This window comes from Sinohyriopsis cumingii, chromosome 1, assembly GCF_028554795.1.
Source record: "Sinohyriopsis cumingii isolate HCF-2022 chromosome 1, ASM2855479v2, whole genome shotgun sequence".
Taxonomy (NCBI): Eukaryota; Metazoa; Mollusca; class Bivalvia; order Unionida; family Unionidae; genus Sinohyriopsis; species Sinohyriopsis cumingii.
Genome location: NC_142961.1, coordinates 77,053,790 through 77,066,475, shown reverse-complemented (window position 1 = coordinate 77,066,475; position 12,686 = coordinate 77,053,790). Strand labels below are relative to the sequence as shown.

Here is a 12,686-nt window from a genome sequence, read left to right as displayed (position 1 = left end):
ATTCAATTCAGTACAGTCAATATGACAAGTAATGTTATTAAAATTCAATTCAGTACAGTCAATATGACAAGTAATGTATTACTATTAAAATTCAATTCAGTACAGTCAATATGACAAGTAATGTTATTAAAATTCAATTCAATATAGTCAATATGACAAGTAATGTTATTAAAGTTCAATTCAATATAGTCAATATGACAAGTAATGTATTACTGTTAAAATTCAATTCAATATAGTCAATATGACAAGTAATGTATTACTGTTAAAATTCAATTCAATATAGTCAATATGACAAGTAATACTATTAAAATTCAATTCAATACAGAAAATATGACAAGTAATGTATTGCTATTAAAATTCAATTCACTATAGTCAAAATGGCAAGCAATGTATTACTATTAAAATTCAATTCAATACAGTCAATATGGCAAGTAATGTATTACTACTAAAATTCAATTCACTATAGTCAATATGGCAAGTAATGTATTACTACTAAAATTCTATTCTGTATAAACTGCTCCGGTGGCATAGTGGTTAGAGTGTCTGCCTCGGATTGCCAGAGATCATGGGTTCAATCCCCGGCCAAGTCATACCAAAGACTTACAAAAATGGTACTAACAGCTGCCTCGCTTGGTGCTCAGCATTAAGAGGTTAGTGTTAGGACTGGTCGGCCTGGTGTCAGGATAATGTGACCGGGTGGGATATCATGCTACATGTCTGCGGCATAATGCTCCAGTGCTAGATATAAATATAAACTGCCACACTGCAGACATCGTAGTGATATGACTGAATTTTTTTTAAAGCTGCATTAAAAATCCAAATTACACACACAATTCACTATAGTCAGGATGGCAACTAATGTATTACCATTAAAACTCAATTCACTACAGTCAATATGGCAAGTAATGTATTACTATTAAAATTCAATTCACTATAGCCAATATGGTAAGTAATGTATAACCATAAAAAGCATTCACTATAATCAATATGGTAAGTAATGTATTACCATTAAAATTCAATTCACTATAGTCAATATGTCAAGCTATTTCATTATTAACAACCAGGGTGCAACATACTTGCCTAGAAAAACAACATTTGCAGTTTTGTTAATTATGTTCATAAATTAGGTTTAGTATCAGGAGTCTGGATTTGTTGGGAATAGGAACTGCTATTGCTCTGCCATGTTAAAAAAATGAGCTTGTTTATAGTATAGTGTACAATACAATGGACTACTGACCTAGTAAAGTATACAATTCATTCGATTCATGATCTAACAAAGTACAAAAGACACTGGACTACTGACCTAGTAAAGTTTAGAATACACTGGACTACTGACCTAGTAAAGTTTACAATACGTTGGGCAACTGACTTAGTTTAGTATACAATACATTAGACTATAGACCCAGCAAAGTATACAATATACTGGACTACTGACCTTGTTGTTGTCCTCCAACAGATATAAGGTTTAGCATTGGAGGGTTGGGACATCTCTGCGCAACAGCTCGCCTGCAACAAAGATGTATATTCAAACAGTATTTCCCCCCAAAAAATGCATATCAAACTGCAGATGCAGTGTAGACCCAAACTGGCAGACACATTATAAAACAGAATAATTATACAGGTCTATACAATTTAATCAAAATTATTTGCACAATAAACAGGGCTGAGGTATTACCAAAAAGAGGCACATCTGGAAAATAACAAGGTATCCAGAAGTTCTTATCACAAAAATGATAACAAATGAGTTCCTAAGCAAGTGTTATGGCAGACAACTAAATGATGGCCTCCATAGATATTATTGTTGTTGATGTTGCTATTACTACTGTTGTAATTGTTGCTATTATTTTTACTGTTCTTCAATGGTTGCTACTGTTGTCATTATAACTGTTAATGCTGTTGGTAGTGTCAACATATCAGGCTCTAAAAAGACTTACAAGAACTGTCCACCCTGTGAAAATCCAATAGCATTGTATCCTCCTTGAAGATTGGTGTCATTAGCCAGTTTCCCACATACAATCTTCACCTGATCATTGACATTCATGAAGAAGCCATTCAATGTATCCTACAATATGTACAAGAACACAGCTAACTGATAAATAAATAAAGTACATACCTTTACAATTAAGAATCCACACAAGACAGAAAACTAAAACAAACGCAGCATATATTATTTTATTTCATTTTGAAGAATTATATCAGATTACTTGCATGCGTCAACCACACAATTTTGGTTTGTCATATTTACAAGAGCTTGATGTTTGATAGTCTCTACATTTTTACTGGAACATACTCCCGTGTCTCATAAATACAAAACAGACAAATGTCATCTTTGCTTCCCTATGATATATAAATACTGGCTAATTCTCACTTAATGAGTGTTTCCTTCTTATTTTTCTTGAATAACTCCAATTAATATGACTTTACCAACTTGTGGAATGCATTGAATAATTTCATCAACTTTTATTACAAAATGCAGCCTGAGAACAGAAAGAGAAATAGTAATTTACAGCTGCCTGGGATAACCCTCCTCTCATTGGTTTAAAAATATACCTAAAAGTAGTATTTAGAAACAGTCGATGGTTTTGACTAGTGTAAAATGGGGATTCCATTTTATCTCGGAAATGCTTAATTATGCGTATTTGGACGCCATTTTTTTATCTGGGATGCAGAAAATCACTGAGGCGGGAGTCCTTTGTACGCATGTAATAGGTGTGCGGCAAAATTCAAAGACTTGCCAGTCCTGCTTCAGCCACCTGCTTTGTGGGAAAATGTGTTTATCAGTTAGCTGTGCTGATATTTACAATGACAGAATTCAGTGACTCAAATACCCCTTGATGTACCTATGTGTTGCCATTATATAAGAGTACATAAAAAAAGAACACGATGCAATAGCTGGGAAGCAAGTTCAAAGGCTTTGACTGGCAGTCGGGTGAAAAATGTACTGATATTTACAGTGATTGAATTCAGAGGCAGAAAGACCCAGAGATGTACATGTACTCATTTATAAAAGTACATCAAATAAACGACTTTAGCTTTCGTTATTGTGTTCATTTCCGAATGTAGTGGAATAAGCAGTGCACGTGACCTCAGAATCAAGACATGTTGAGACATAGACAAAATGCCATTCGTAAGTGGGTGACAAGTCGCCTAAAAATGTAAACTTTGCCTTCTTCTGTTAGAAAGGCAAAAACAACTTTGCCCTGTGATTATTAAAGAGGTACATTGACTGACCATACCATATTTTTTTTTAAATGCCCCTCGCCTTAGCCCGGTTAGTTCTAGTGTTGTAGCGAAATGTATTCATCAAGGCATCAGTAGCTAGGCCAAGTTTTTATATCCATTACATTGACAAACAAACTCTTATCCATTCACAAGCATTATGTTTTGATAGCTGATTGACCATTAACCCTTTTCTGAGTAAGGTAGCAACTATCAATTTCATGCATGATATCATTTTGATGATAAAACATACAGACTTGTGTTTTAAGATCAGAATCGGTGATCTGGATATTTATTAACTGCCTCTTATATACTATTTCGTCATAAAATTAGTTTGAAACTGTAAGTAAACCAGTAGGCCTGACAGGAATAATAGCGGACTTCGCGGAGTCTGGGATGTACCAGTTTAATAGATTGTCTGTTTTCGTAAATCATCAGGCAAATATATTCAGAAAAAATATACAATTCATTGAAACCAAAGCCTAGGTATTATTTTATTAAAGATTTAACTTCAAAATGCAAATTATTCAGGTCAGAAACGTATGGGACAATGCTATTTTGTGGAATTCGTGAGATGCGCTTTAAGGTCTAAGCTGTTTTCTGACTTGTCATGTATTTGCGAAAATACGGGAAAAAAACAGCAAATCAGATACTATTTATTTGCCTAAAATTACTACAAGGATGTAGACAAATAAATAAACCATACATGTGCAATCCTGCCAATGGACTGCTGTAATGAAGCTATATTAGAGTGAGTGATTACATTACGTAAACCTCTCCATCTAAAAATATGTGCACTCACGTCTGTGTTGATTCTGTAGGAAAGAAGGGACTGCAACTTTTGATGGTAGGACTCCTATTTTTACCAAAATGGGAGTCCTGGACTCCTAGTTTTAATATCCTAGTGAGACCTCTGAGGCACTAACCTGTTGTAAACTTCATTCCAATTAATTTATTCTCAGGTGAGGCATTGCTTTCATGGTAGTACATGTATATTGCAATAAAAGTTGATGAAATTGTTCAATGCATGGCATGAACTACTGTATGTACTTGCATATAAGTTGATTCAAACTGCAAACAACAAAGATACTGATCTGCCATAGCATTATGCACCTGCAGACCAGGGTCTATGTTGTTTGTTCTACTGATTACTCCTAACAAACTTCACAGATCAAGATCTGCCAGCACATTATGCAATGACAGATCTGGGTCAGTGCAGTTTACAGCTGGACTTGACTTCTAAGCAAGCACATACAGTATTAAAGTGAAGTATATTCATTGGACATACTGCAGAAAATATTAAAGTAACACTATGTAATGGTTAATTATCTGCAGGCATAGTCTCTACCAAAGGAGAGCAAAGAAGGTGGGTTTCCATCCGTGTCTGTATAATATAATCATGTTCAATCCATATTTTTGAATGTAGACTGTCAAGCCATGGCCCTTTCATAGTTCACTTAAACCTGACAATTACCATTCCAACTTTATGTCCAGTACACACTACATTTATTTGTATGCTTTTATGGCTGGATTATGTGGGCCCCACTGCATTATAAATTCTCAAAAGCAAGCTTTTATGTACTTCATATTCTTTCTATAAACCCTAGAAGAAACACAAATATTATGGAAATTTTTTAAATTGAAAGATACACTGTCAGTGAGATGGTTAATAACAATAATAAAGACTTTATTTAGAGAAGATAACTCAATTAGTCACAGAACTAATCTACCTTGAGGCCTTCTATCTGTTATGTACAATATATACAGTATATACAACATGATGTGAAGAATCTGGCTTGACACAAGATAATTAAGCAATTTTGAACATCAAAGTATCAAACCTTACATATATCCTTCTACTTCTGTGGAAAAAGCAACAATTTGGCCAATGTTTAAAAAATATTAAAGTAGGTCACAGTGTCTGAGTTTTTCTACAAGCCATGCATTCATCACAAGATACCTCATATTTTAACTCTGATATTAATTGGTAATCTGACAAGAAATTGTTTTTTATTCTGGACAAGATTTTAAGCCATGTAGATTTTCTCACCAGGTGCTGCAAAGAACTAGATACCAAACTATTTGTAACTGTTCTATGTTCTGTGCAATATTTGTTTAAGTTGTACACAGAAAAATTCACCTTGCATTATGAGTAAATTCTTCCCACTGCACGTTCAACTATACTGCGTAGTCACAAATAACTAATGATCATGTGGTAAATAGTCCTGTGTGGCAACTGCCACAGACCCTCTAGTAAACAGGTTAGAGTGACTCAGTGTTAGAAAGGAGAACAATTCATTCCAAGAGGACTCAAATCTGCAAATCTGGTCTATATAGCATACAAAAAAATGGGTTATAGATAGGACAGGGAGGTGGAGGACAGAATAACAAAGTATAAACTACTGTATATAAGCCTTCTTCTCAAAGCAGGGGTATAAAGATTTATATAAATTATACATTCTAAAACTTAAATTATAACCCAAAACAAATGGTAGACACATGGACAACACTTAGTATATTTCTATAACTTAATGAAGAGTCAACTTTGACACATAAATCTTAAATTTTCTCAGAATTACAGTGTGAAATATTTAGACTAAATCTTTTGATCTAAAGACAAATATACAATACATGAAACTATACAAATTGTGGACATTTTAACTCATCACATGATGAAAAAATTCATAAAATTGTTTAATTGATCAAATTAGTTTCGCCAACATTTTAAGAACCAAATTCTTAATGTTTAAGGAAACACATGCATGTTTTTTGATCAACTGGATTTTCAAGCCTTTTTTCTAAATAGGAGCTGGATAACTCTAAAATGGATTCAGGCTTGGTAATAAAGCCATGATACTAAAAGATATCATTCTAGATAACTCTAAATGGATTCATGTTTTGTGAATAATTAAGCCATGATACTAAATGATATCACTCACAAGCCTACTGACAAGACTTGTAAAGATTTTCAAGTGAAGTCTTTGTACACATTATCTTTTTGATGGGTTGAGCAAAAACATAATGAACTTGTCAGAAAATGTCATACTCTCCTATGCTGAAATAACTACCTGACAAAAATGTGTATAAATATTTTCATTCTGACTTTGATTTCCATGGTAAGACCTAAAGCCCTATTTACAGTCAGTCAAGAGGACCTTGACTTTCAGTATGTACAATCTGGTCAGCCATTTTTATTGCTAGTTTTCCAGTATTTGGATGAATGGGGCCTTGGAATTCAATCTTAAAATCCTAAAGGGACTCCACTTAAAGAGGACTCTGCTCTACCCTAAATCACCTTACCTCAGCAATGCTGTTCCCAATTTCCAGGGACGTGACATAGACCCCTTGGATCTTCTCTTCAATCAGTTTCTTGATGGATCCCATGCTTAAAGGGTTACAGCAACTATCTCCTGCAAAGAAAATGGACAAATGTGAAAAAACATCATTATTAGCACAATTCTAACTGGTGTGAAAACCTAGTATTGGATGCCATGTTATAAACTGGTGTAGGAGTACATGGTATTTACTTTAAATAAAGGCAGTGAACAAGTACAATTTACATGGTATTTCACTTTAAATAAAAGCAGAAATAGTTTGAATGTAGCAGCTGATTGTCAAGAACTTTAATTTTTCCAACTCCTGATCCTGCTGAATAACCAGCTGGATAAAGGATGATTTTGTAACACATTCTTTTATGAACACACTGAGGATAGCTGTCACAAACATTCAATATGAGTAAAAGCATCATGTTAAAGGCATTCTGGATCACCACACTTTAACATGAACACTTTAACATTAACAATTGAAAGGTTTGTTGAGTTTGTCAACCTGTGTTTCAATAATTAGTCAAATGAAAAGTTTATAAAACAACAAACATTTCAAATATGTTTTTTTTCTTCAGATTTATCAGTACTTTATTATTATTTATAATTATGTTGAAACTAGTACTTCTGTTTGGTCAATATAATTTACAATATATGTTGTCTTATATTACTTTGTATGACTGTTAGGCTTTGTTTGGCTTTGTATGACTTTGTCAGGCTTTGTATAATTAGGACATGTTGAAATATTACATTTTCTTTCAAATGAATGATTTATCAAATAATAGACATTACATATGAATCATGATTTTGTCATTATTCAAATCTGAGCTTTGCCACAAAATTTGATTCGGTTATTTAATTTGGCATAATTATGTTGAAAACTAAGCCTTCAGATTGGTTAATTAATTCATCAATATAATTTACAATATAAATACATTTATCTATCTATTTATCATTTATTTATAACTTGTATGACTGTCAGGCTTTGTGAGGATTTGTCAGGCTTTGTATGACTTTGTGTGATTAGGATATATTAAAAAAATTGCATTTTCTTTCTATAATAAGTTAAATGAACAATTTATAAAGAAATAAACAGTTTACATATGATTTTGTTAGACTGTTATTATTTTGTCATTATTCGATTTCGAACTTTGTCGCCCAATTTTCGGTCATATAATTCTGTATAAATATGTTTAAAACTAGTCTTTCGGCTTGGTTAATTTATTCATCAATATAATCAACAATATTAATACACTTTTTTAATTTGACTTTGCATGGCTTTGTCGGGCTTAGCAGTATTTAGTAGGACCCACCGTGTGATATGTACGATAAGACACGCTGCAGAGGTGTGTCGTTTCACCCGCATTACAAATTTCAATCGATTTCTGTTCCATGTCACTTATCTTACCCATTCCATGCCAAATAACAACAGGCACCGGTGAGGCGTTGCCATGGGGAACCGTATTCAGCAAAATAAGAAATACTGAAATGGAAATTGTTAGTCTTGATCGAGCGTTATTGGCCATTTTGTACGACACCAAAATCATGTGACTTTTAAGGGAGGTCTTTATCTCTTGTAGTCCATAGGGGAAAGTCATTTTCTTTTTCTCTTCTTTGGTGTTGGCACTAATCCAGACTGTCAGTTAAACGTATTTTATATTAATATAAAAATAAAAGAATTAATAATGATATTATAATTGATTTCAATGCAATTAGTTTTGAGTTTAGTCTGCTTGTAAGTATGTGTGTCTATTCTCTTAACGGAGGGATCCTTATGGCATTTACTTAATATTAACATCGCTCTAAGAAGCAGTGCGTCGACACCTAGAGTTACTTCTTCGGGAAATTTATTTAGTTACATTTGCCTAAATTGCACATTCATGAATTAGTTAACTTTGGGATTGATGATTTGACTGGGTGAGGCTGCAATTTTTTTCAGAAAAGATATTTATTTTTCTTTCACCTCAGTAATTTTTTCATTTAACTGATATACTGAAAATAATGTGTTCTTGTTTTTACATCAATCATAAAATACTTTTTGAAGTTATTTGGTGGTCAGATTTTTTTGCATCTTAATAGTTCCAATGCCACCCACCCATCTCCACACAAATTAAACTATTATTCCATTATTGTTTAAAATCTATTATGTTTATGCATACATTTTTCAATAAAAATATCTCTCCTTAGACAAACACAAAATAGTAATTTTTAAAAAAAAATCCAAATGTGAATTGTCATTCTCTTTCTTTCACTTTGTTGTAGAGGAGATGGGCCACTAACTATTTAAGTGTCAGTATGGTTGTTCTAAAGGGATTAAGGGATTCAAGATCTCTCTAAAATGGAGTTGTATTTTGCAACAAATGTTCTGGATATGGGTTCATTTTCTGTGTTTGGCACAGGATTACTAGAAGACTGTAGAAGATTCTCCTTTGTCAAGTAGTAGAACATCTTTTCACCAGGTAAACTTAGACAAAATTAAAAGAGATGTGACAAGAACACTTATATTGGCAACATCGATTATCCTGTAAATTTTTCTAGGTGTGTTCTTGTTAACTTAGTCCACTTGTTTGTTTTTTTAAAAATAGTTTTTTACTAGTGTAAGTTATCCCACCTGATCCTATCTATCTCTTTCTCGGCTTGCTGGTTTAGAAGATAGTCATTCATGAATTCAGTACAATTTTACCAACTCAGTATATGTATCTATATATGTGCTGACATTTCTAAACAATTTAATATATTTTGATATTATCTTAAATGTATTATACTGGTGCATGATATTTTGTTAGTCTCTTAAATGTATTATATTGGTACATGATATTCTTATATTCTCTTAAAGGTATTATATTGGTACATAATATTTGATATTCTCTTCAAGGTATTTTATGGGTACATGATATTTTGATATTCTCTTTATGGGATTATATTGGTACATGATAGTTTGATATTCTCTTTAAGGTATTATATTGGTACATGATATTTTGATATTCTCTTTATGGTATTATATTGGTACATAATATTTTGATATTCTCTTCAAGGTATTTTATTGGTGCATGATATTTTGATATTCTCTTCACGGTATTATATTGGTACATGATATTCTGGTATTTTCTTAAAGGTATTATATTGGTACATAATATTTTGATCTTCTCTTCAAGGTATTTTATTGGTACATGATATTTTGATATTCTCTTTATGGTATTATATTGGTACATAATATTTTGATATTCTCTTCAAGGTATTTTATTGGTGCATGATATTTTGATATTCTCTTAAATGTATTATATTGGTACATGATATTCTGGTATTTTCTTAAAGGTATTATATTGGTACATAATATTTTGATCTTCTCTTCAAGGTATTTTATTGGTACATAATCTTTGATATTCTCTTCAAGGTATTTTATGGGTACATGATATTTTGATATTCTCTTTATGGGATTATATTGGTACATGATAGTTTGATATTCTCTTTATGGTATTATATTAGTACATGATATTTTGATATTCTCTTTATGGTATTATATTGGTACATAATATTTTGATATTCTCTTCAAGGTATTTTATTGGTGCATGATATTTTGATATTCTCTTCACGGTATTATATTGGTACATGATATTCTGGTATTTTCTTAAAGGTATTATATTGGTACATAATATTTTGATCTTCTCTTCAAGGTATTTTATTGGTACATGATATTTTGATATTCTCTTTATGGCATTATATTGGTACATAATATTTTGATATTCTCTTCAAGGTATTTTATTGGTGCATGATATTTTGATATTCTCTTAAATGTATTATATTGGTACATGATATTCTGGTATTTTCTTAAAGGTATTATATTGGTACATAATATTTTGATCTTCTCTTCAAGGTATTTTATTGGTACATGATATTTTGATATTCTCTTTATGGTATTATATTAGTACATAATATTTTGATATTCTCTTAAAAGTATTATATTGGTACATGATATTTTAATCTTCTCTTTATGGTATTATATTGGTATATGATACTTTGATATTCTCTTAAAGGTATTATATTGGTACATAATATTTGATATTCTCTTCAAGGTATTATATTGGTACATGATATTTTGATATTCTCTTTATGGTATTATATTAGTACATAATTTTTTGATATTCTCTTCAAGGTATTGTATTGGCACATGATATTTTGCTATTCTCTTAAAGTTATTATATTGGTACATAATATTTTGATATTGTCTTCAAGGTATTTTATTGGTACATGATATTTTGATATTCTCTTTATGGCATTACATTGGTACATGATATTTTGGTATTCTCTTCAAGGTATTATATTGGTACATGATATTTTGATATTCTCTTTATGGTATTATATTGGTACATGATATTTTGATATTCTCTTCAAAGGTATTATATTGGTACATAATATTTTGATATTCTCTTTATGGTATTATATTGGTATATGATATTTTGATCTTCTCTTCAAGGTATTTTATTGGTACATGATATTTTGATATTCTCTTCAAAGGTATTGTATTTGTACATGATATTTTGCTATTCTCTTTATGGTATTATATTGGTACATGATATTTTGATATTCTCTTAAAGGTATTATATTGGTACATAATATTTTGATATTCTCTTTATGGTATTATATTGGTATATGATATTTGTATATTCTCTTAAAGGTATTTTATTGGTACATAATATTTTTATATTGTCTTCAAGGTATTTTATTGGTACATGATATTTTGATATTCCCTTCAAGGTATTTTATTGGTACATGATATTTTGATATTCTCTTCTTGGTATTGAATTGGTACATGATATTTTAATATTCTCTTCATGGTATTATATTGGTATATGATATTTTGATATTCTCTTTATGGTATTATATTGGTATATGATATTCTGATATTCTCTTTATGGTATTATATTGGTATATAATATTTTAATATTCTCTTCATGGTATTATATTGGTATATGATATTTTAATATTCTCTTTATGGTATTATATTGGTACATAATATTTTAATATTCTCATTATGGTATTATATTAGTATATGATATTTTAATATTCTCTTTATGGTATTATATTGGTATATGATATTTTAATATTCTCTTTATGATATTATATTGGTACATAATATTTTAATATTCTCTTTATGGTATTATATTGGTACATAATATTTTAATATTCTCTTTATGGTATTATATTGGTACATGATATTTTAATATTCTCTTTATGGTATTATATTGGTACATAATATTTTAATATTCTCTTTATGGTATTATATTGGTACATAATATTTTAATATTCTCTTTATGGTATTATATTGGTATATGATATTTTAATATTCTCTTTATGGTATTATATTGGTACATAATATTTTAATATTCTCTTTATGGTATTATATTGGTATATGATATTTTAATATTCTCTTTATGGTATTATATTGGTATATGATATTTTAATATTCTCTTTATGGTATTATATTGGTATATGATATTTTAATATTCTCTTTATGGTATTATATTGGTACATAATATTTTAATATTCTCTTTATGGTATTATATTGGTATATGATATTTTAATATTCTCTTTATGGTATTATATTGGTACATAATATTTTAATATTCTCTTTATGGTATTATATTGGTATATGATATTTTAATATTCTCTTTATGGTATTATATTGGTACATAATATTTTAATATTCTCTTTATGGTATTATATTGGTACATAATATTTTAATATTCTCTTTATGGTATTATATTGGTATATGATATTTTAATATTCTCTTAAAGGTATTATATTGGTACATGAGCATTGATACTGGTGAAACCTCTCACTGTGTCATCTGATACTATGTAATTATTTCCAATCAGAAATATTATGTGGTATAATTAATATTTAATTAAAGTGTCCTTCTTGGTTTAGATTTGTTAATAATCATATGGATTGTTGTGCAGGGTCATGAAGTCAACATAAAACTGGAGATTATATGAATTTATTGCAGCTTGGTGGTGTTGAATGTATAAAATATTATTTGCCTTGCTTAGACTTGTGCTGTTTATTCAATATTTATAATTTAACAGGTTTCGTGAAAAATTAATTTTTGATATAAATATTTATGATATAAAATATTTATATTTA

General features: G+C 30.2%; 1 protein-coding gene across 1 annotated transcript in view; it reads right to left on the bottom strand.

The window, feature by feature from the left end:
* Positions 1-8,108, bottom strand: part of LOC149807163 (palmitoyl-protein thioesterase 1-like) — a 40,806-nt gene extending 32,698 nt beyond the window's left edge. The window contains exons 1-4 of the mRNA XM_089962935.1: positions 7,951-8,108; positions 6,520-6,629; positions 1,935-2,062; positions 1,436-1,506 (exon numbers count right to left, since the gene is read on the bottom strand). Coding sequence (XP_089819061.1) covers positions 1,436-1,506; positions 1,935-2,062; positions 6,520-6,629; positions 7,951-8,089 — 448 coding nt within the window. The 5' untranslated portion in view covers positions 8,090-8,108. The remainder of the gene's footprint in view (positions 1-1,435; positions 1,507-1,934; positions 2,063-6,519; positions 6,630-7,950) is intronic.
* Between the last annotated feature and the right edge of the window lie 4,578 nt (positions 8,109-12,686).